This window comes from Dipodomys merriami, unplaced genomic scaffold, assembly GCF_024711535.1.
Source record: "Dipodomys merriami isolate MVZ:Mamm:240054 unplaced genomic scaffold, mDipMer1.0.p SCAF_35, whole genome shotgun sequence".
NCBI classification, from domain to species: domain Eukaryota; kingdom Metazoa; phylum Chordata; class Mammalia; order Rodentia; family Heteromyidae; genus Dipodomys; species Dipodomys merriami.
Window position 1 is genome coordinate 14,991,644 of NW_027205048.1, and position 25,245 is coordinate 15,016,888.

General features: G+C 45.4%; 2 protein-coding genes across 3 annotated transcripts in view; one reads left to right on the forward strand and one right to left on the reverse strand.

Moving 5' to 3' along the window:
- LOC138803978 (putative pre-mRNA-splicing factor ATP-dependent RNA helicase DHX32) overlaps positions 1–14,986 on the reverse strand; it is a 58,116-nt gene extending 43,130 nt beyond the window's left edge. Inside the window, exon 1 of one of the 2 annotated variants that reach the window (XM_069988282.1) lies at positions 14,926–14,986. The gene's annotated coding sequence lies outside the window, so the exon portion shown is untranslated. Of the gene's footprint in view, positions 1–8,746; positions 8,997–14,925 lie in introns of those variants that run through there. The other variant, XM_069988281.1, reaches the window with a different exon arrangement.
- Positions 9,096–25,245, forward strand: part of LOC138803979 (fibronectin type 3 and ankyrin repeat domains 1 protein) — a 67,208-nt gene continuing 51,058 nt past the window's right edge. The window contains exon 1 of the mRNA XM_069988283.1: positions 9,096–9,191. Within this exon, the coding sequence (XP_069844384.1) occupies positions 9,179–9,191 (13 nt within the window). The 5' untranslated portion in view covers positions 9,096–9,178. The remainder of the gene's footprint in view (positions 9,192–25,245) is intronic.

Genomic DNA, 25,245 nt, shown 5'->3' on the forward strand with positions numbered 1-25,245 from the left:
TTTTCTCACCTTCCATACTAATAGCTGACTGCATTCTGTTGCTGGCACCGCTCATAAACTGACAGGGTTCTAGGGTTCTCAGCCTTGATATGCCCATCTCTGGAACACCTGCGAATATGTTTCCCACAGCAGGACCAGGCAGGCCCGGCTCCTGGCCTTAAGGGGCTTACAGTCTAACTGAGATAGCTATTTTTTTAAATCAAAGCTTTACACTTAGTATCTGTTGATTATCTCTCATAACTCTTTATAGGAGTTATTATCTATGTGTACATGTAAAAGCAAATACTTGGTAATTAAAAAAGAAAAAGGATAGATCTTCAACAATTCCAACCCTAGAGTTAAATTCTCAGGCTGGGTAATAGGCTTGTAATCCTAGTTTCTTTAGAGGCTGAGATTTGGGATCATGCCCCAAAGCCAGTCTGGGCAAGAAAGTCTGTGAAATTCTTTTTTTTTTTTTTTTTTGGTCGGGTATGGGGCTTGAACTCTGGGCCTGGGCGCTGTCCCTCAGCTCTTCAGCTCAAGGAGAGCGCTCTACCACTTGAGCTACAGCGCCACTTCCGGTTTCTGGTGGTTTATTGGAGATAGGAGTCTCACGGTCTCTCCTGCCCGGGCTGGCTTTGAACCTCGATCCTCATATCTCAGCCTCCTGAGTAGCTAGGATTACAGGTGTGAGCCACCAGCGCCCGGCTTTCTGTGAAATTCTTTTTTTTTTTTTTTTTTTTTTTTTTTTTGTCGGTCGTGGGGCTTGAACTCTGGGCCTGGGCCCTGTCCCTCAGCTCTTCAGCTCAAGGCGAGCGCTCTACCACTTGAGCTACAGCGCCACTTCCGGTTTTCTGAGTGGTTTATTGGAGATAGGAGTCTCACGGTCTTTCCTGCCCGAGCTGGCTTTGAACCGGGATCCTCAGATCTCAGCCTCCTGAGTAGCTAGGATTACAGGCGTGAGCCACCAGCGCCCGGCTTCTGTGAAATTCTTATTGCCACTAAAAAGCCACAAGTGGAGCTGTGGCTCCAATGGGAGATGCCAGCCTAGAGTGAAAAAGCTAAGAGAGAGTGCACCCAGGCCCTCAGTTGAACCCCTACTAACACACACACACACACACACACACACACACACACACACACACTTGTAATTCTTTTTTTATAAAACGAGATGTTAAAGTTCGGGTGTTGCCAAGCAGTGCAGATTTCTAGGAGACTCGATCTCTCCGGTGATACAGTGAACACTGCTCTGCAGTCCCAGAGTAGAACTGGAGAAGCACAGCTGCTGACTCTGCCCCTTTCTGGGAGCAGCTTGTGTACCAAAGGGGACTGACCCTGACTATGTGAAACCTTTGGCACCGAGCTGTAAAATGACTGCCAACACTGTTGCAGGGACTCATTCATTCACTTCTCTCTTCTTGCTTCCCAAAGGTGGGACTCATTTCTGAGCCGACTCTGCAACTCCTAAACGAGACACAGACTATGCAACAAGTGTTTGCTGAACTAACAATATACTTAGAATTTATGATTGCGGTGTTTGGAAAAGAGAGGTAACAAGGTACTATCAGGGAGTAATAACTGAGCTCAGGATAAGGAGCTGTTAATGTTGGAGAACAAGATCACTGGTCCACCATTCCACAGCTACTCCATACAAAGCGTGGTATGTGGCAACACAAGGAGCTGGTAGAGAACAGTAATCAACTCACTGCATCCGCCTCTGAAGAAGTCAGCTAACCAAACTATGTGTGGTGAACATAGCCCAGTGCTAGCCAGGCACAATGTCCACACCTCATTGCAAACCCGCAAGGCTTCGGTCTGTAGTCTGCGCTGTGAGCGCATGCTTCCATACTACTACAAAAATGAGACCAATAATGATAATAATGATGGTAATTCTGGCAATTAGCATTGGAGAGTGCTTGTTTCATACCAGATGTCATGCTAAGTGCTTAAGTACTTTATATGGATTATTTCATTTAAACCCTTAAGAACCCCATGGGGTTTTACTTATTTCCATTTTTCAAATGAGGAAATTTAGGCCTTCAGAGGTTTGGTTAATTTATGCTGCATTGAACAGCTCACATGTGGCATAGAGCAGGAGCTTGGGGCTGGGCATTCTGTCTGACCCTAGCCTGACCTGGCACACTGCATGCACACTTAGCTTACCTGCCTTCCTTCCAGCTTGGTGGGAAAGAGGATGAGCCTGTGGCTTTCAGAAATACCACCATGAGTGCTGTCAGACAGCAAAACAAACAAACAAAAAAAAAGAGAAAGAAAAACATGGCATAGACTCACTTGTAAATCTCTTTTATAGATTGAAAACACAATTCTAATTACCTTCATGGAATGACAGTCAAGCATTTAGTATGTAAACTTTACCTCTCAGGCGTGATATGCTTTAATTAAAACAATGCACTTAATCATTCCTTTCAGAAGGCTGCAGAATATAGTAGTACATGCCTATGATCTCAGAGGGGTGGGGCAGAGGAGTGATCTGGAGTTCAGGACCAGCACAGGAAGACAAAAGAGGGTGTTATTTCTTTTGACTATGTCGGTTCTCTTCCCTATTACTGGGGTTATTTGAACTTGGAGCCATGCCTCCAGCTCACATTAGCCTGTTTTAATAGAATTAACCACTGCCTAAATTTCCAGTATCTATTTTAAATATTTTGGAACAAGGTAGTGTCAAAATTCAAATTTTATTATCAATTCTTATTTCTAGACTTCTAACAAGTTGACACTGATTTTAACTAATCAAATCAACCGACCAACCCTCCACCCATCCATCCACCATCTGTGTCATAGGTACTTGGGTTTGAACTCAGTGTCTCAAACTTGCTCAGCTGGTGTTCTCCCACTGAGCCGGGTCTTGGGTTTTTGCCGGGGGCCAGCCTTAGACCTCAATCCCCCTACCTATGCTTCCCACATAGCTGTAACACCACCATGCCTTGTTCACTTGAGTTGAGGATTTCAGTAACTTTTTACTCAGGTTAGACTTAAACTATGATCCTTCCAATCTCTGTCTCCCAAGTAACTGGGATTACAGGTGTGTGTCACCAAACACAGCTTTTTATTTTTTTTTTTCATTTGCTTTGTACTCAGTATTGCCTCAAACCAAATACAGCTTGATCAATTCTGCAGTTTAAAAAAAAATCCTACATACCAATGGCAGTTTAAACATTAGACTTAGATCTAAGATTTCCTAATGCTTAAACATCAGAAAACACACCACTCTCCAGTTAAGTCTGCAGGTTAAGGCTTTCGTTAGAAGTTCAAATGACTAGAATACTCAGTGCTTTCAGGATTATTTTTATGCTTTCTTATGTCCTGATGGTATTAAAAACTAATTTATTCTTAGAAAAAGCAGAGCTAGTGTGGTATGGCTTATTTTGTATAGTCCACGTTAAATATATGAGCTAATAGGATCCAAGAAAGCCGAGATCTAAAGAAAAGAGGTTCACCAGTCTCTTAAAGGAAGTTAACACATTTTACCTCAGGTATTTGTAAAATGAACTTTTAAGTAATTAATTTCATTTATTAAGACAAAGCCCAGGTTGGCCTTGAATTTACAATCCTCCTGCGTTAGCTTCCAAAGTGCTTAGGATTACCCACTCAGATCTCATCTTTTTTTTTTTTTTTGGCCGGTCAGGGGGCTTGAAATCTGGGGCTTGGGTATTGTGGCCTGGGTATTGTTCCTGAGTGCTCAGCTCAAGGTGAGTGCTCTACCATTTGAGCCACAGTGCCACTTCTGGTTTTCTGGTGATTCATTAGAGGTAAGAGTCTCATGGACTTTCCTGTCCAGGCTGGCTTTGAACTGCAATCCTCAGATCACAGCTTCCTGAGTAGCTAGGATTACACCTGTGAGCCACTGGCACCCAGCAGATCTCATCTTCTTTAAACAGTAATTACTTAAGACATCACCATGATTAATTTTTTTTTTTGTCAGTTAATGGGGCCTGAACTCTGAGCTCTTCAGCTCAAGGCTAGCACTCTATCACTTGTGCCACAGCACCACTTCTAGCTTTTTTCTGCTTATGTGTTGCTGAGGAATCAAACTTAGGGCCTCATGCATGCGAGGCAAGCACTCTACCACTGAGCCAACTTCCCAGTCCCACCATGATTAATTTTTGAGGTTACATTTTACATTGAAGAACTACAAAGAATCAGAAACTTCCCTTTTCTGTTAACTGTTAATGGTAGCAGTTTTGCATTAGCATTAATAAAGTAATAATGGGACCTACACTGTGAGTGTGTGGAAGGTGGAGCAAAGCAGGGAATACGGGACAAGAGTGCCTCCAGAGTAGGGACTGTCATTTTTCCTGGTTTTCTGCTTACTTTTTTCTGGTCACAATTCTTCTGTCTTCTTGAGTTTTAAAAGAACTCAGACACCCCTCCCACACCCACCCCAATGTAATCTGTGTACCGTGGGGTCCCGTCCTTGACCTTCTCAAGTGCAGTTTTCCTGGAGAAAATAACATTTTAATTTCAATACAGTGATCCCTCACCTATTTCGGGAGTTCCAGTTCAGAGATCCTGGGGATAGTGACAATCAGCGAACTGGTAGCAGCAGTCCCTTGCCATTTGGTGGTTCACTTATTGCTGCCTTGCGGGTTTTCTCCTATTGTGGGGTGTCTGGAACCAAACTCCCACCATGGCTGAGGGATCACTATTAGTGTTTTTTAAAATATCCTCAACACAGTGAAGCTGCCAATAAGCTGACCACGATTTGGCGAGAGGCACGGCACTGAATGTTTAATATCACCTTGTTTTCCTCTCAGCCTTCTCTGCAGACCCTTCTCTGCAGACACCCAGCCCTGCTTGTTGGGCCGCTTGGGTGTCAATGGGGCACCTCACAGGACCACCCTCCCACAAAGACCATCTTCCTCTTGTGCCCCACATTTCAGCACAGAACAGTCCACCCCAGCTCCCCAAGCAGAGCCGAGACTCGTCCCAGGCTGCTCTTACCAGCCCTGCCTCCTGGCCTCCCTGGGGCCTGACAAGTCTGCCTTTCCCATGGCCCAGCCTCCCTGTTCCCACCACGGCCACTGTTAGTTACATCAGCATTTCCTCACTCTTGTTCTGTCTCTAATTTTGGCTCTCCACGAATCTTTGATCCTCTCCACATGCAACAGTGATCGTGTCACCAACCCAAATCCTTACTACCTTCAAGGAAAACCCACAGATCTTTCTGATCCAGCCCCTAATTTGCCTCTCTGGCTTCACTTCCTCAGCCTCTGCTGTCTTCTAATGTATGTGGCTGAACACAGGCACTGCCAAGAGCTGTGCGCTCTGTCGCTCTGTCTGTCTGTCTGTCTGTCTGTCTGTCTGTCTGTCTATCTGTCCGTCCATCTGTCCGTCTGTCTGTCTGTCTCTCTGTCTCTCATCTTCTGCCCTTGCCCAAGCTATCCTCTGCCTAAGGAAGTACTCCTGCCTTCACACATCCATCTGGACATTTATTTCCTCAACACCCCAGAGCCAGGAAGGGCCTAACAAATGGAGACTGCAGTAAATGTTTCTCTATGCCAGAATCAATAAGTCTTTTATAGTTAAAACATTCTTTACAACCTACAAGATCTTCATATCTATAGTCATATTTAATTAATTTTGATTCTCACTGGACTATTAGACAACCACTGCCAGTTAGTGGCATAGCTAGAGATGAATGCAATCATCCTTGACTAAAAGCCTATCCTTTATTACTAACATACTCAAGTTACTAGGCACACACTATGTGCCTACTATGTGCCAAAAAGAATACAGGAGCTGCACAGGTTGTAAATTTAGCACCAAAAATGTCCAATCAGAGGTACAAGATCTGTGAACACATATGATGTGGAGAGAACATTTCACAAGAAAGCCTAATATAGCTAAGTGCTAAGCTACCTAAGAGCCCCCAGACAGGGAGCAAAGGGCACTTGGTGGTCATAGAGTACTCCAGGAAAACTTCTCAGGAGGGGAGGGAAGGGGAGGGGAGATGGCCAGGTCCCGTGAGGGATTACTGTGAGTCAGAGAGACAGCTGAAAGACAGGCAGGCATGCCGGGGGTACAAGGCCTACACCAGTCTACCGCAGGTTGGGGGACAATGCAAAAACATGCAAATGTACAAAAGTTTGATCATAATGTATCTTAAACTGAACTCCTTAATGTTCTAAAAGAGAGAGAGAAAAGGCACCCTAACCCTGGTATAAATACATATGTACCCCCCCCCCCCAATAAAACAAAGGCAAAAACAAAACCTTCTCCCACGGGGCTGGGAAGGTGGCTCAGTGGTAGAGCGCTTGCCTTGCATGCCTGAGGCCCTGGGTTCGATTCCTCAGCACCACATAAGCAAAAAGAAAAAAAGTGGTGCTGTGGCTCAAGTGGTAGAGCGCTAGCCTTGAGCTGAAGAGCTGAGGGACAGCACCCAGGCCCAGAGTTCAGGTCCCACAACCGGACCCCCCCCCCAAATAAAAAACCTTCTCCCACTTACACAATAAGAATAGAGGACAGAACCAACACATTCTCTCGGGCCATGATACTTATCATTCTATTTGCACTGAGTCAAGTTAACTTCTTGAAAGTTATGCTTACTCTGCATTCTGATGTGGCCAAGAGTTGATGGGAAGAAGGCTATTTCTCATCATGTGTCTGCTCAGGGTTACCTTGTTACTCCCTGACAACAATGCCTCCTTCTGTTAAGCATCAGTGAAATAACAGCAATGTAACTATTCCATCAAGTGATAAACTTGGAAACTTAAAATCCCACAGTACTTCATTGTTTTTCCTTTGGCCATCAGTAACATAGTGAACACAGTGAAAATAATGAACTCCATAGTAGAAAACCTGCAAAGGGAACAGTAAAACCTTCCTCTTTCATCTCCACCCCAACCCAACACCAACTCTGCAATCTTGGGTATCTTCTGCAACATCAGAACATCTAAAACTCCTCTCTGTACAAGGTGCTGGAAGGAAAAGACACACTGAATGCCCCCTCCTTTGGACAGTTTAGAGCCTTTCTCCCCACCCACAATCTTTTCTTCCATAGCTGAGCCTTTTACCACCTAAACTCAAATGTCAGTTCCTCAGTGTCAACTAGAGTGGGGAAGTGGGGGAAGGAAAGTGGGAGAAAAATGAGGGAGGGGGAAACAAGTTCCACAAGAAATGGACTCACTACCTTATTTATATAACTGTAACCCCTCTGCACATCACCATGACAATAAAATTTAAGAGTATATTAAACAATTCTAAATCATTACAACGTACTTGACTAAGACATACACCCATTTTTCCAACCAAAATGTGTTCATGTTCCCTTAGCATGGAGATTTGCAATGTTTTGTTTTTAAATACAGAGGCCTAGTCTTTTACTGTGTGTGACACTTTAACCTTGACTTCTTTTTCGTATCAATAATACAAGTTTTTCTTTTAAATCACTATGTTGATACCTTTTTATTATGAAAGATATTACAGATGAACATCACATCTTGGATAACAGAGTCAAGTCCTTATTTTGCTTATGAAAACCAGAATTTGAAGACAGTGAATTCATAAGCACTGTGAACCTTACATACTTTCTGACTAAAACTACATCCTTTCCTTCTCCAAATTTCAGGAACAAGTAGTTAAGGGACCATGAAGTGTTTATTTTCCAACCTGAATTTATCACCTCAACACTTTGGCTTTTGAATGATGAGTTCTGCTTAAATCACACACTGCTTGTCAATATCCACACCTAAACCTCCTTGCTTTGAAAATCTGAAAAAAGTCCAGATTAGGGAATGCCTAATTTGATAGGAGATAACAAATGTTCATTTCCATCCCAGAATATGGTCTTCTCAGCTTCAATTAACCTCTGAATGATTCCTTTCAAACAGGGAAGTAATTCTCCTCTGAGTCCTGGTCATCCATGGAGTGGAAATCTCTCAGGTGGCAAAGATGAGTAATCAATTATGTGACACCCCCCCCCAAAGGCCTTGGCCTTCCATTTCTTTCTCTTCCACTCTGACTGGAGCTGAGGGAGGGTGTGTGTGTGGGGGGAGAAGGATTGATGGAGGGGCACAATCTCCAGACCAGACTACATCAATTCTGCAATCCCTTCCCACCCCCTACACTGGAGCTGAGGGAGGGGGTGGGGGGCAGGGATTGGTGGAGACCTGAATACGTCATCTATGCTGCCATCCCTTCTCCACCCCTACACTTTCTCAGCTTTTCCCATTTTCTTCCCTCCTTCCGCCTCTTCTCCCCGACCCCATGACACCCTCCGGGTTGTCTGGATTTTTACCACACACGAAACCGATAGCCCCCTTGGGACCCTGCAGCTGCGTAAGGCTGCGGCTCTGGGTGAGCGGCCCGGCTCGGGACCAGGGCGCCCAAGGACGTCCCCGACAAAGTTTTGCTACAAAACCCGCAGGCTGACTCGGTGTCTCCACCGAGAACGCGCGCCGAGGGACTGAGAACCCCGGCACCGCGGGACAGAGCCGGTGCGGCCACGGCCTGAAGCGAGACCCTCGGCATGGCGAGGCGAGGCTGGGCGGAGGGATTCTGGGGCTCGGGGGCCGCGCGGGGCCCAGTGGGGACCCCAGGAGCGGCTCCCCTGCGTCAGGCCCCGGCCCTGGCGACCCCCGCCCGGGGGCGCGTCCCGGGAAGGGGGCGCGCTCGTCACCCCGCCCCGGGGCGGGCGGAGGTCGTCCAGGCCGAGGCGGGCTGCGGCCTCTGGGGGCCGCAACAGGTGCGCGGCCGCCCCCCCCCGCCCGGCCGCCCCGCCCGGCGCGGACCCCCGCCCCGCCGTTACCTGCCGCCGAGTCCCGGGAGCCCAGGCCCGCGCCCAGCGGCGGAGCAGGCCGGCGCCGACGCTCGAGAGGTCTCCGACAGCCGCCTGGGGGAGGGGGCCCCGGCCGGGCCCGCCGCGGAGGCCGGGGCGCAGTGCTGCAGGGGAGGGGGCGCGCAGACCGCCAGGAGGGCGCGGCCGCGGGCCAGGCCTCAGAGGCGGCGTCCTCCGCCGACGACCCGGCCGCCACCCGCGCTCGGTGCCCGGGGCGACGCACCGGCTCGCCCGCCCGCGTTTCCCAGCGGCTTTTGGTCCCTCCCTCTCGCCGTCCTCCTGGCCCCGCCCTCCGCCCCGCCCCCGTTGTCAGGGCAACCCGAGCGACGCCCGCCGACCAGGAGAGGCGTTAGGAGGGCGGCGGCGGCGGCTCGGCCCGTGGGGCCCGGGAGCTGCTTGACCATGGAGCCCCAGAGTAAGGCGTCCGGGCCGGGGCGGCCGGGGGCCCTGGGGACGGGCGGGCGCCACGCGCGGCTCCGACGCCCCGAGCGGGAAGTGCGGGCCGCGCCGCCCCTCGCGCGTCTCCGTCTCGGCGGAGCCGGGCGGCGTCTGCCGAGAGGCCGCGAGCGAGCGAGCGCCCGGGGCCCCGGCGGGGGACGGGGACGAGCGCCCGCCGGCTCCCTTCCCCAGCTCCCCCGGGACCGCCGTGTGGGGCGTCCGGGTCGGGTGTGTGGGGACGCGGCCCGCGCGCCCCGCCCTGCGCCCGGCGTGCGGCTGGAGGACCCGGCGGCGGCGGCCCGCGCCCCGCGCCGGCTGGTCCGGGGCCCGCGATTTCCTCCCCGATTTCCCTGCTCTTCAGGGGTTTGGGCGGCGTTCGGATTTGAATTCGGGGGCCGAGCAAGGGATCCCCCCCCGGGCCACACCCAGCACTTCCCGCTTCCCGGATGGCCCCAGGTGCGCCGCACCCAGGTCCGACCCGAACCACCGGTTTGTTCCGAGCGCGGACTTTGTCCGAGGCCCTCCCTCCTCCTCCTCCCTCCTCCTCCTCCCCCAGCCCGTCCGGGCCCACCCACCCCCATTCCTACGCCCGGACGGAGTTTTATAGGGAGACCTGAAGATGCGCTGGGGCTCCCCCAAACCCAGTCTTGCAAGTCTGTCCTCGCACAGTGCCAGAAGTAAAGCATCCCGAACAAATCCAGATCTCTGGAGGAAACTGTGGCTTTTTACATTGTATTTTTCCAAACGGCCATTTCCAACCAGCTAGCAAGTTTAAACAACTTTTTTTTTTCCTTTTAGCTCACTGGCTGAGGAGAAACCGTCGAGAGTTATAATTGTTTGTTTTTAAATACAGGATTCTTTGTATTAAAACCCATTGTATCCTATATTTTATGGAACCCGTTGAAAGCAATGTAGCAGACAGCTGCTACAATTATTATTATTATTATTATTTGGTTTGGTCTTATGTCAAACTGATGCAAGGCGTGTGTATTCTTTCCATAGAGAAGAAATGATTTGAAGTGTAATAATCTTTTCAAAAGAAAATTGCTGAGTATGCGTCTCAGGTGCTAGAACACCTGCCTAGCAAGCACAAGGCCCTGAGTTCAAACCTCATTACTACCAAAGGAGAAAAAAAAAAAACCCAGAAACTTCTTCAGGTTTATGTTATTGGTTTTTTTTTTAATTATGCTGACATGCTGGTATAGTTAACAGCGTTGGCATGAACCAGGCCCAGAATGCCAACCAGCTGTTGGCTGCTATTCTCCCCGCAGTGTAACACATGCCTAGGTACAATGTTCAACCTAGGAGGCTGCCTACACCAGGCGGGTGTTACCGTTTAAGGATATAAACTATAATTTTCGCAATCTTTACTGCCACCATGTTTATCCGTTTCTTTGTGACGCCTATTTTATGGCAGCTTTGTTCCAGGGATTGAGGACTGTCAACAAATGTTCTCCCTAACTGTGAAAACAAGAACTTTTGGAACCTCCCTGGGGTCTAAGACTGGAGAAGGGAGGGGGGGGGGGGTGAAGTCAAAGCTTCCAGGAGGAAGAAGGAGGGAGGCCTGCGGGATAGCCTTGTAAAAAATGAGGGAAAGCAATTTCAGGCAGAGCACCGCTCCCTAGTGCATGGGCCCTGACACCTGAGTGGCCAGTTCAAGGCTCAGAGGAGGAAAACTAGTAAAGCTATAGCTCTGGAAAGAGTGGAGGGAAACGAGAAGAGATAAAATAGTTAAGAGTAAGAAGAGATGTGGCTACAAGTTAGCGGGACTTAGACAAGGAAGGCTTTGTAAATTAATCTCATATATGAATTCTACATTTGTATCTCATCTCTCTGGGATTTGAAAGACAATATATGTCCTTTTTCAATTTTTGGGGGGGGTTGGTTGTGGGGCTTAAACTCAGGGCTTGGGCACTGTCCCTAAGCTTTTTCAAGGCTGGCACTCCCCCACTTTGAGCCAGAGCACCACTTCTGGTTTTCTAGTGGTTAATTGGAGATAGGAGTCTCACTTTCCTATGTGGGCTGGCTTTGAACCATGATCCTCTGATCTTGGCCTCCTGAGTTGCTAGGATTTACAGGCATGAGTCACTAGCCCCTGGCCTAAATATTTTTTTTTCAGTTCCAATTTTTATTTTAATAAAATCAGAATATGCACAGCACATGTAGTTCTGGCTTATATTCTTAATTTTTTGTTATTTTTATATAATTAAAAAATCACCATATCCTTTAGGAAATTCACAGTCTAATGAACAACATTTTGGGTAAACAATTACTAAAATCATCATGGCTAGTAAATATTTAAAAGGACAAGATTAGTAATTTCTAAGATCTCATTCAATTTAAGATTTACATCTAGCCTTATTTCACCTATGACTGAACTGATGGCACAATAGTTTGATACTGATGAGTATAATCATACGAAATTACGATTCCATTTTCAGTAGTATACTAACAGTATGTTGTTACACTGACATGATGAAATGTATTTTAAGGCTGGTGTTTACATGTACCTTGTGTTATTGTGGGGTTTCAAATAATACAAGTACAGTTGCCTGTAGCATCAGTTAATTGGTGCTCAAGTGCTTTTGAGGATTAAACATGTGTCTAAGAACACCCTCAGGAACAACCGGAAAGAATCCTCAAGACAGTCATGGCCATTTGATTTCCACCCACTTAGTTTTCTATTACTTTTAGGGATGACCTTCATTAAGGGAGTCACTAACATCTAATAAACCTAAGCCCTTCAGACTCACAGCTGGGTCAGGCTCTGGCATTAGGCGAAGGAGGACTGGGGCGACCAGTGTATTACAGAGTAACAAGTCAATGAGCCAAGCAATGATTGATTCCTTAGGGAACAGGCAAATTAAACAAGTTCACAACCTTGGGCTGTGCACACTGGTTTGAGCTCTTGGCTTCTTCATTTACACCTTTTTCTTTTCATGTTGACAGGGTCTCATTATGAACCTAGACCTCAACACTTGATCCTTTTGCCTCAGTCTCCAAAGGTCTAGGATTCCAGGGTTGTACTTCCATTCCAAACACATCACATTTATATCTTAATTTTCTTCTTTAACTTTACTATCGGAATGATAACCCATGCATGATAGAACATGGAAAACATATATCAAATTATTCCTAATCCTCCTCAGGAAGCTAAGATCTGAGGATCATGATTCCAAGCAGCCTGAGCAGAAAAGTCCATACTCTTTTTTTTCATTTTTCATTTTTTATTGTTATTACAAAGGTGAGGTTACTGTTACATAAGTCTGGTAAAGAGTACATTTCTTTTTGAACATGATACTCTTATCTCCAATTAACTGGCAAAAAGCCAGGTGTGGTGCTGTGGCTAAAATGGTAGAGTGCTGGCCTTGAAAAGTTAAAGGACAGGACTCAGGTCCTGAGTTCAAGTCCCAGTTCTGGCACCAAAAAGACAAAACAAACCCTTAAGTTTAACAGTGTGACTTCTTATATCTTAGTAAGTAAATTCAGTAGGAGGTTTTGAGGGTTTTTGAGTGGTTTTGAGGGTCTTTACCCCAAATCTAAACAATCACAATCTGACTAAATAGGCAAGCTGAAGAAAACACATGCTTTGATTAAAAACTGTATATCCTCATCTCCTGCTCCTTCAGCTTTTTGAATACAACTGTGTCCATCCATTTTCTGATCTTTTAAAAAAATTTCTTGTGCACATGCGCGCGCACACACACACACACACACACACACACACACACACACACACACACATACACACACACACACACACACACACACACACACACACACACACACGGACGGGCTGAACATAGGCCAGATTTTTTAATTTCTTGTTTGTTGTTGGGCTTGAACTTGGGGCCTGGGCACTGTCCCTGAGCTCTTTTGCTCAAGGCTACTACTCTATCACTTAGAGCCACAGTGCTCAAAGGATTTTTGGTGGTTAATTGGAGATAAGAGTCGCATGGGCTTTCTTGCAGTGTGGCTCTGAACCATTATCCTCAGATCTCAGCCTCCTGAGTAGTTAGGATTACTAGGCACAAGCCACCAGTGCCAGGTTAAGGTTTGAGAATTAATGCTAAATGGAGATATTTACTCAAGTGACTAAGGGGCATATGCTAAAGGAGTGGACTCATCTCTCCCAACCTGTCCCTCCACTTGTCTTACCTTCTTTCCTTCAATGGCTTCATCCTGAAATCTGAGTCACCCTGACTCCTCTTGTTTTCTGTCTGCCCCTCCCACTTGTCTGTTTATGTGCCCCTTTCTCCTCCCCTGCTTGGAACAGTGGTATCCACATGTCACCATCTTACTAATGGTGACTGTGGACCCCACTTAGTTCTGAGTTCCTTTCCCCTGGCCCAGTGTCCTCTTAGGCCTCTTATGATCTAGCTGCCTCTTCAGACTTAGCAATTTGGGGCCTTAAATATATTATGCTTTTAGTCCTTAGGCATACCAAACTCCTTTCAGGACCGTGGCTCTTGGTACAAACTCTCCAGCCCCCTTGCCAGGAATACCATCCTCCTGTTCTGGCTGGGCTGAATCCGGGTGCCCTTTAGTCCTTGCTTAAATACCCTCCTCCTCCTCCTCCTCTTCCTCCTTCTCTTCCTCCTCCTCCTCCTCCTCCTCCTCACTTCTCCTCAGTTCTCAGAGGAGGCAGTGTTCCTGGCTGATGCTTTTCCTGGTTGTTTTTTTCCCCCTCTTCATAGTGATAATCATCCATGGCAATTATTCTATTAATTTTTAGACATCTACTCCCACACCACATGGTAGGGTGGCTAAGAGGGCAGGCCCCTGTCAGCCTTGTTTATTATTTTGTTCGTGGTGTCTAGCAGGGATTATGTCCTAAGCAAACATTATTGAATGGATGGCATTGCTCTTCTCAGCTGGATGCCTAAGTTTTCCTTAACAGTGATGCACTTGAAGAAAGCAGTTTTACTCTACAACAGAAGGGCCTTTCTGAGTATGCTTTGGGTGAAGTTCATTTAAATCAGGTGCTTAAAAAAATGTCAGCATGAAGCCTGGCACCAGTGGCTCATGCTTGTGATCTAGCTCCTTAGGAAGCTGAGATCTAAGGATCTCAGAAGCCAGCCTGGGCAAACAAATCTGAGAGACTCTTATCACCAGTTAACCCTCAATGAACCAGAAGTGGGAGTGTGCCTCAAAAAAGCTAAGCCAAGAGCACAAGGCCCTGAGTTCAAGCCCCAGTACTGGTGCGTGCCAGCACACACACACACACACACACACACACACACACACACACACACACACACACACACACACACACACACACACACACACACACTGATTACAAATATGACAATCCTTTTTCTAGCATAAATGGATGTTTTAAGAGACTCATTTTATCTATTAATATTAAGGGAGATATGAGAATAAAGTTACCTTTTTGCACCAAGGGGCCACCAGGCCATAATAATCCCATAGAATATATGCTCATTAGTTACTGGAAGGCTGGCAAGGATTTTAAAGAAATTTCTTACTTAAGCCCAGAATTTAACAAATCTACAAATCTGTGTAGCAATTTTAGTAGTTGTAGCCTCTAAAGAATTTTGTCTTTCAACTAGGTTAGAACTCAAATCAATATTATTAAGAAGTAAATACAGAAATCAAACTTGAAATTAGCAATTTTAAAAGCGACACCCTTTTACACAGTCATATTTTTAAATCCCCATCAAAATTCTGAAAGCTGGCACAGTCCTGACCTTTGATGCTCAGCAGACCACAGAAAGGGACAGAAAGCCTTCATGATCAGCGCCATGTCCCCAGAACTGAGGTTTACCTGGCTGAGCCTCAGATGAAGTCTTGTCTGCTGACTCAGCTTTGCTTGCTGGGCAAGGAACAAGTTGTTGCAACTTGTCTGGTCTGAGCCAGCCAACCAGATTCAAGGAGGGGCTTGTGTGCTCTGGCATCATCTAGGAATAGCCTGGATGGCTTGTTAAATTCAGGTGGTGTAAACTCAGTAGGCAAATAACTCACACCCACATGCATGCTTGTATGTGTGTGTGTGTGTCCATGTGCACAGGGCTGTGTGATAAGCCAAGGGTTAAAGTGGAGCTGTTTATCCTCAGAACACCTTGGGGAGCTGGGGGCTTTTCTTACTGCCAGAATTTTCTTACTGCCTCCTGACCTCTGCCTGTTCATTATTCAGCCTTTAAACCCTCCTGCACATCACCCTCTCTTTCAGTACTGTTTGCCCTCTCCAGCTCACACATCAGTGAATGCAGGACTAAGTCTCAATTGATGATAGGAATTTACTGTAATTTATTTAATCAGTCCACTACTGGTGGAGGTTCATTTTCTTCCCAGCAGTTACTCTGCCAGGCAGAGTACCACCTTAACTCCCTAGACCTGTGACTGTGGCCCAGGAGGCTTTGGGATCAAAGATGATCACGTGGGAGAGTAGCCTGTGCTATCCGCCTGGGCCCAATAGACTCCACCACAATGCTTCTCATGTGAGGGAGAGAGTGGGCTAAGGTCAGGGCCAGGACGGTAATGTCAGTCTCTGTGAGGCTAGGTGAGGAGATGGACGAGTCAAAGAGGTGGACTGTACCCCAGAACCCAAGGAAAACCAGCCTTTTGCTTGCATTGTATCTGCAGGACCTCCAGAACTGTAAGGCAAAGCTTGTATTGTTGTAAACCACTTGGTGGGTGGCCATTTGTTATAGCAGCAATAGGAAACTTGCTTTTTTTTTGTTTGCTTTTTATAAACAATTGTAAAGGAGGTTGGAGGGGAGGGGTGGGAGTAACTGTTGTGTCTCACTTTTTTGGGGGGGGTCTGGTCGTGGGGCCTGAACTCTGGGCCTTGGCGCTGTCCCTCAGCTCTTCAGCTTAAGGCTAGCACTCTACCACTTGAGCCACAGTGCCACTTCCAGCTTTTTTTTCTTTTTGTTTATGTGGTACTGGGGAATTGAACCCAGGGCCTCATGCATGCAAGGCAAGCGCTCTACCACTGAGCCACCTTCCCAGCTCCTGTCTCACATTTTTTATCTGTTTAAGCATGGAATTCTCCTGTGAAGATTAGTATTTGTCCTGTTAAGTTACTCCAGTCTGTGTTAGTTGTCTATCTTTGTAACAAACACCTGATGTCATTTATAAAGAGCAAAGGGTTGTTTTAGCTCCTGGGTGTAGAGCTATTTGTAATAGGCCTTTCCCAGGGCTCCAAATGGCAATATTGGGGAACATTTACCTTGTGGCCAGGGAGCAGCAAGGAGGGACTCAGGTTCCACAATCTCCTGAAGCAACACCTCAAATAACTCAGGGACCCCACTAGGTTCCACCCACTAAGTCTTCTACTACCTCCTGACAGTGCCACCCTGTGGATGGAGCCTTTAACACATGGGCCACACAGGAGAAGGGGGAGTGGGGGGAGGGAAGGATGCAGCATCCAAACTACAGCTCGCTACAGAGACTGTCAGTGTGCAGTTCACACTTCCAGTGATAGGCATTTATGTCTTTTCCCATAGCCCCTTCACACGGTATATTATTGAACCTGAACTTTGTACTATTTTCCTAGTGAAAATTCCTATGTCTTTGAGCATCTCCATTATTAGGAACCTTTCCTCTGTGCGGCATGTTACAATCTCCTCCAGAGCCAGTACTCGATCTTTATTGCTGTTCTCTGTTCTTTACCTTCTTGGCCTTCCTGTTAGCTTGCACAGCCTGGGTTCTCTGAATGTAGCCAATATATCCAAAGTTTCCTATGTCACAATAGTGGATAAGAAATGTGTCAAAGCTGGGCGCTGGTGGCTCACGCCTGTAATCCTAGCTACTCAGGAGGCTGAGATCTGAGGATCGCGGTTCAAAGCCAGCCCAGGCAGGAGAGACCGTGAGACTCCTATCTCCAATAAACCACCAGAAAACCGGAAGTGGCGCTGTAGCTCAAGTGGTAGAGCTCTCGCCTTGAGCTGAAGAGCTGAAGGACAGCGCCCAGGCCCAGAGTTCAAGCCCCATGACTGACCAAAAAAAAAAAAAGAAATGTGTCAAACACATTCCATCCATCCTTATTCCTACCATCTTCTGTTCATGAAAATAAAATGGATGCTGGGGTGCCAGTGGCTCATGCTTATAATCATAGCTGCTCAGGAGGCTGAGATCTGGGGATGGAGGTTGGTAGCTAGACTAGGAAAGAAAATCCACAAGGCTCTTATCTTCAGTTATCCATCAAAGAGCCAGAAATAGAGTTGGGCTGAAGTGGTAGAGCACTATCCTTGAGCAAAAAAGCTCAAGGACAGGGCCTAGGCTCTGAGTTCAAACCTCACTACCAGTGTACATGTGCGCACATGCGCACACACATGCACACACACACACACACACACACACACACACACACACACACACACACACACACACACACAGGTTCATTTACCTGGATTAGAATGGCCTTATCACAGTTTTGGATTAGTGGTGATGCAGAAACAATGTTGGCTCCTGATATAAAGTGGAATTAATAAGCAGGGTGTGGCTCTGCTCCCTGTCACTGGGCCCCCAACCTCTGTGCCCTGCTAGCTCTTGTATATGGTCCCTACCAAGGTCAGTATATCCCAGGCTTCATGATGTCACCACCTCTTAACCAATTATTTGCACATGAGGTACAATCTGTTTGTTTTATCATTTAGAAAACCACCTGCACTGAACTGAAGTGTTTTTCCAATGAAAAATGAACCATAAATGGAAACTCCTCCCCTCTCCTTAGCTTGGAGATCAATAGTACATTCTTGCATATTGACACAGCCAATTTTTTTGAGGCATTATAACATGAGGGAAAGAGAACAATTATTACCTTAAACAATGGCAATTTCATTGCTTTTGGTAGCCTGGCTGGTTTGAGGTTTAAGTTGGTATACTAAAAGTACTAATCAGATATTCTGGTTAATAACTGGAGCCTTAAGCCAAAAGATGTTTAATGTACGTAATATTTAACTTCAATAGAAGCTTCAAAATGATTTCCAAGGAATCACAATACTTAATGAACTATGTATCCTAGGACTATAAAAGAAAAATATCTACCCCCACCAAGCCCAGTTCTTACAGTTTTTGTTTCCTGAAAGGGCAAAGAGGGAGATGCAGAGATGAAGTCTCTAAGGGAGTCCTCTGATTTCTGTCCCCTGCTGTGCAGAACTGGCAGAAACTCTGATAGAAGATTCTAAAGGCACACTGGTGCCCCCCTCCCGCCCCCCGGCCCCTTGCAGAGTATACACCCGTCACTGACGGTGGCTGCTGCCTGACCTCTGAACCCTGTCCTGCATCAGCCTGTGAGTGGCAAGTGTCACACATCCTGGTGCTCAGTGAGCTCTGTGCTTGAGTCAGTTGTCAGATGGTGACTTGATTGCATGGCTGGTGTGCAGGCTGGCGTGCCACAGCTGTTTCTACTAAAACTTTCTCCTGATAAGTCACTGCCACCAGTCCTTCCAACTGGCATCTGTTTGCTGTGAGTTAATGTTAGATAAAGATGGATTCATTTGCAATTGTGACAGTGCCAGCAGCCATCACAGTCCGGCTAGGCAGTGTGGACGGAGAGTATCAAGCCCAGGTTGCTGTGTACTGGCTCTGGATTTGGGGATGAGTGGCAGCCCTTGCAGTCAGGGGCCCGTGAGGCCTACTTTGCAGGATTCCTGGGAAGGCTCACAGAGGCCTTTATCTAGGCCTTTGAATAATTCACTCTGTGTACACACTGTGATTACATTTCTTCCTACGTGGTTGGGAACATATTTCAGGGCAGAGCCTCAGAAATAACTTTGGCTGTAACAAAGCAGTCAAAATACAGTATTTGAATAGAGACAAACAAAAGATGACTGGGCCTGAGTATGCCTGCTTATAATTGAAAGGTAAATCAGTAGGAAAGGGAAGGTATTTCTAGGTTCACGGTGAAATAGAAGGCCAGGAGGATTACATGAATTTAAACCCCAGTCCCTTGAAGAGAAGGAAGGGCCAGCTACCATTTGCTCTAGAAAATATTCAGAAGCTGACTTCCAACATCATCAGCCTGATCTTGGGGGTAAGAATGCAGCTTCTCTGCCCTGTGACCCAGCAGGGCTGGGTTTAAGCTGAAAGGGATCCTTTATCTTTGAATCACAGGGACTGTAGAACTTTAGCCAGGCCTGGAGGTAACCTTGGTTAAAACTGAACTGAGGGCTTCAACAAGGATCCTTCTTTGTGAGATACTGGAGTTCATGTGAGTCCAAAGTGTGTAAACCAGTTCACTATGAGACCTTCAAGAGAGCCTTTTCACAGAATTGTATTATTTTCTATTTTCCACTTGTTTCTGACCCCATTTTTTGCTTCTAAATTGTTTTCTCTTGAGAATATTCATTGCTGATTCTTGTTTCTAAATCAATAATCTGGAAATCCTGGAACTAAAATATCATGACTTTTCATGATGGGTTTAGACTTTAGTTGAGCTCTCTTCAAAATTCCTCCATCAAAGGATACATACCTGCGTGGTAATGCCAGGCAAGATCTGGGCTTGGGTACTAATTCCTGCGTCTTGTCCTCTGTCTCTGATTTTGGATGTCATATTTATTTTGATGTCTTATGTTTTTGTTGGGTTCCTTTACATTGTGAAACATAGCATGTAATTTCAGGCTGTAGTGAAGAAAGATATGACATACAGAAGAATTCAGTGGTATACTTTGTTTTTTTTTTTTCTGGACTTATTGCAGATCTGGAAGACATAGCCGATTTAATTTATTGTAAAGCAGGAAAATGCCCTAGATAGGAAACTTGTATTCCATGTTAGGAAACAATAGGGACCACATGGTCGAGATCACTTAACAGATAGAAAATTAAGCAAAAAAGAATGTATGTACACAGTGAAAATGTTCTTAAAGTGAAAGCTTGCCACATATCTCAGGTCACCTTGAGATCACCTGGTTGTTAAGGTGTCTCTATTAAGAAACTCAGGTTCCAGGCAGCAGCCTGAGAAGTGCCTGAGTCTTGCTTCCTCCATTGCCTCTAAACGGCATTTCAGAACATGTGCTCGGTGTTGCTTTCCCTGAGATTTTCCTTTCATGTCACAGCTCATTTCAACATTGGCTCTACTGATTGGTCAATTGGAGATAAGTCTCAGCTTTGTCTTCCCCGTGCTGGTTTCTAGCCTTGACCCTCAGATTTCAGCCTCCTGAGAAGTTAAAGCCACTGAACGCCCAGCCTTTCTTTCTTTCAAGCATAAAAATTTGATGCTGTAAATGTCCCAGCAAGCATACATTGTGGTAAGTTTATGTTATGTTCATTCAGTTTAAAATATTTTTCTCATTTCCTGAAGACATTTTAACTCATGAATCATTTAGAAAGATGTTCTTTAATTTCCATATGCTAGGGGATGTTTCAGAAATGTTGCTGTTGATTTCTACTTTAATTCCTTTATCACCAGAGCATAGATTGCTGTTCTTTAACAGTTGAGTCTGTGTTATAACCCATAATATGGTCCCTATCACTGTTGCTACACCAATCATTCTCTAGGTCTGCTTTCTATTTACTTTTCAAAGCTTAGATTTTACTCAGATTTTGTAAATAGTAATCAATAAGAAGGAGAGGCTGTAACATACATATTTCATGTTGGCCAAACCTATAAGCTCTCCATACTCCCCCCACTCTCTGTTTTGAGACAGTGTCTGGATATAGCTTCAAACTTCAAACTACAGCCATCCTCTTCCCTCAATCTCCTGAGTCCAAGACCATGGTCACCTGCCACCTTGCCTTGCCACTTAAAAATGAAGACTTCATTTAATTATATTGACTTGTAAATATTTTTCTTGCACTTTGTTAGGTTTTTATATCAAAGATATTTTTATTTTAGCTTCATAAATTGGGGAATTTTTCTATACTTTGAAAGAGGTTGGTTGGTTGGTTGGTTCCCCCCCCCTCCCTAAGACAAAATCTTGATTCATGGATTACTTAGAAATACTCAGTTTCCCCATGTTCAGGGATTCTTCAGGGTCATTTTATTGTAAATTACACACTGTACATAAAGGAGTATGTTTTTTGGCTTTTCAAACTGTTGCATTGGTTTATTTCCCTAATATTTTGAATTTAGGAAAAAAGCACAGTAAAATGCAATATCTGCTGTGTGTGCAGGTATCAGGTGTGTGAGATCAGGCATTGTCTCTTAGCTTTTCACTCATGGATGGAGCTCCACTAATCGAGCCCCTGCCTCCACTTCTGGCTTTTTTTGTGGTTATTTGGAGATAAAGTCTCTCAGATTTCTCAGCCTGGGCTGGCCATGAATCTTGATCCTCAGATCTCAGTCTCCTGAGTAGCTAGGATTACAGGTGTGAACTACTGGTGCCCAGCCCACAATCCCTACTCTTGATCTGTTTATAATCAAATGGAGAAATAAGCAGCAATGGTACAGTTGGAAAAACAATTCAAACTGTGCTTGTGTTTAAGCTGTTGACTCCTCTCTAAGCTGATTCTTATAATGCAACAGAAGACACTTCCCAAAATAGCTATTTTGTATTTGCTTATAGGCGTTTCCTTGTACTGTACCATACATAAATGTATCCCCCAATATATATTGCCACACTCTGCCTGCTGGCTGAGAGCAGAAATGAGCCGGGTTCCAGCCTTGGGCAGTAGGTGGCAGTGTTGGGCAAGCAGATGACGGCTTCTGGGTGTCAGCCTATCCCGAGGTGGGAGCCAGGGCAGAATTCCAGGTCTGAATGAATGGAGGCTGACCCGAGGAGGGAGGGCCACGATGTGAACAGCTTCCATTTGTTCAGCACTGGAATCCGAGCTCTGTGCAGACCGCTCAACAGCTTATTGTGCAGCGGCTCAACTCCCTGCCTCGCTATTCCTTGCAAATAGGTAGCTGGGACGTGGCCAGGATTCGTCTGTCTACCTTCACCGTTCCTGCTGCTAACCACTTGCCAGTTGTTGCCGCCTGGTAGAGTTGGCACCTGCCCTGCAGGCGTGTTGCCTGGGCCCGGCTGGGCTTCTGGTACAGGGATCTTCCTCCAGGTCAGCCCAGAGCTGGGTGGAGACTGCGCAGTCTGCATCCCTGGTCCAGGGCACGGGGCTGGAGGGCAAACTTCTTTTGTATCCTTCTACTTGTTTCACTGGAGACCTCCTCCTCTGACTGGAACCCCTGCCACAGGACAGCGACGTTGACGGTAGCTGCCACTGGGGGATTAATCAGCTGCGCCTCTCCCTGTCCCACAGGGCTGTACCCTTCCTGGAGGGGCGGGAGCCTTGTGTGCTGGCTCGAAACTTAGCACAGAGCCTGGCGTCCTTAGATACTTACTACAAGAGTGAATAATGTGTGAATGCATTTCTTAAATTAACTTATTCTTGGTTCCTGGATAGCATAGAAATCACAACTCTGGCACCTTATATTTAACATGGTAAGAAACTAAAGGCTTGCTATAAATGTAAATCCAACTCAGAAGCAGATCAAGGTTTTGTGGTTCTAAAGCAATTTGGAGACTTGTCAAGAAAAAGAATGTAGGGCTAGAGGCATGGCTCAGCAGTGGAGCCACTGCCTGGCCCAGAATGCAACCGTAGTGCTCTCACCTTCTTCTTTTTTTTAGGTAAAGAATGCAAACTGTAAGCCTAGAGTAGATCATAAAAGTATCTATTAATTTAGAATGACAAAGGTCCAACTAATTAAAAATAAAAATATTTTTAAAATTAAAAAATATAAAAAGCATGGTGGTTCATGCTTTTGTAATCCTAGTTACTCAGGAGGCTGAGCTCTGGGGATAGTTGTTCAAAGCTGGCCTGGACAGGAAAGTCTGTGAGACTCTTATCTCCAACAAAACACACAAAAAAACCCCAACCCCACAAAAATAAACAGAAGTGGAGCTGTGGTTCAAGCGGTAGAGCAAAAAAAGCTTAGGGATAGTGCCCAGGTCCTGAGTTCAAGCCTCAAGAGTAGAGAAAAAAAAGACACACACACACACACACACACACACAAAGATAACAAATACTACCAATGTTATAAAATCTAGTAAAGTAACTGATAAGCTGATTGTTCAGTACATTTCTGTAATAGTTTTCCTTACTTTGGCTATAGGACATTGTAATACTGTATAGCTTAACAATTTTGCAATAACTTTGGTTGCTAGAATAGAAACATAATTTAGTATTGCCATTAATACTGTTATTAAACTTTTTCGTTAAAATTGTTAGATTTCTTACATAATTTTCTTGTGAAGTTATGTAATCACTGCAATCTTTTAAAACTAATGAGAGGCACAAGCAATGAAATGCTTGCATACATTGCCTCCCTTGGATGCAGCATTCTGACTGTAGCAGGCTTGAAGGTGGCTTTGCTAACCACGGAGAAAGGGCAGAGTACCTTTCTAGGCATCTGATTTGCTTTTCAGGCTTTGATTGAGTTAAATGTCAGAGCATAGATACAAGATGCATATTCATTTGACAGTTCAAGTGATAGACTTTATAAGGATCAAAATTTGAACTAAGACAGCCCCTTTGTTTCTGTTGCAGTTTTCCTATTTGTCTTCAGGTGTTTTGTGGTTTTGGTAATTGCATTCTTTTTATTCTTTTCATAAGTGAAAATTTGAGCACAGTTTTTGCTGAGGTAAAATGTACCCAAGGAAAAATGCACCTATCTTAAGTATATGGCTTGAATTTTCTGCATCCTAGATCCTAGATCTAGACCCCAAATCAAGAAACAGTGCTACAACCTCAGAAAACCTGAGCATCATTCTTCCAGATTTTACCTCCACTGCTTCAACTGCTGGCAGCATAGATTAGGTTTTTGGTTTTATGTGTGTGTGTGTGTGTGTGTGTGTGTGTGTGTGTGTGTGTGTGTGTGTGTGTGTGTGCGCGCGCGCGCGCGTGCGAGCGGGCCAAGCATGTCAATATTGGGGCCTGAACTTAGTGCCTGGGTGCTGTCTCTTAGCTTTATCCTCTCAAGGGTGGTACTCTACCATGTAAGCCATACCTCTACCTCTGCATTTTTAGTTGTTAATTTGAGATAAGAGACTCCTGGACTTGCCTGCTCCTGCTCAGGCAGGAAAATAATGTCTTGGGTTTTCTCCTTTAAATCCCTATTGTATCAGTTTCTGTCTTAATCTTTATTATTTCTTTCTATCAATTAGATTTGGGTTTGGCTTGCTCTTGTTTTTCTGTGAGTTTGAGGTGCATTATTGGTGTATTAATGTGAGATCTATTTTGCTGGTATATGTACTCAAAGCTATAGACATTTTTCTTAGACCGGCCTTTACAGTGTGTCCAAGAATTTTAGAAACTCGTATTTCCCCTTTTTATCTGTGATAACCCATTTATCATTCAGCAATGGGTTCAGCCTCTGAGTTTGAATATTTTCAGTGGTTTCTATTGTTGTGAGCCGCTAATTTTATTCTATTACAATATGACAACATAAAGGGGTTATTCCAGTTTTCTTAGATTTGCTAAGACTTGCTTTATGATCTAGAATATGATCTATCTTGGAGAATGTCCCATGGGCTACTGAGAATAAATGTATTGTGCAGCTGCCAGATGACATATTCTGTAGAGTCTAATAGGTACAGTCGGCCTGTAGTGTCATTTAAATCTGAGGGTTCCTTGCCGAGGTTTTGCCCAGGTGACCTATTGGTGTGAGTGAGGTATTTCAGTCTCCAACTACCATTGTTTGGGGGTCAATATGTGTGAGTCCAGTAGTGTTTGATAACAAAGTCGGTTGTCTCAAGCATTGGTGCATAGCTGTTAAGAATTGTTATGTCAAAAAAACAAAGAATTGTTATGTCTTCTTGTTGGAGATTTCTCTTTATTAATATATGAAGTGACCTTCTTTGTCTCTTCTAGTTTCGATTTGAAATCTACTTGCATATGAGTACAGCTGTTCCTGTTTTCAAGGTCCATTTGCTTGTAAGACCTTTTTCCAGCCTTTCATTCTAAGTAAGTACTTGTTTTTGTCGGAAAGATGTACTTCTTTTAGGCAATGGATGGTTGGGTCTTGACTTTTGATCCAGTTCTCCATTCTATGTTTTTGACTGGAGAATTTAGTCAATTGAGACTGCGTGCTGGACTTGAGAGGCATGTAGCATGTAGTAGTTCCTGCC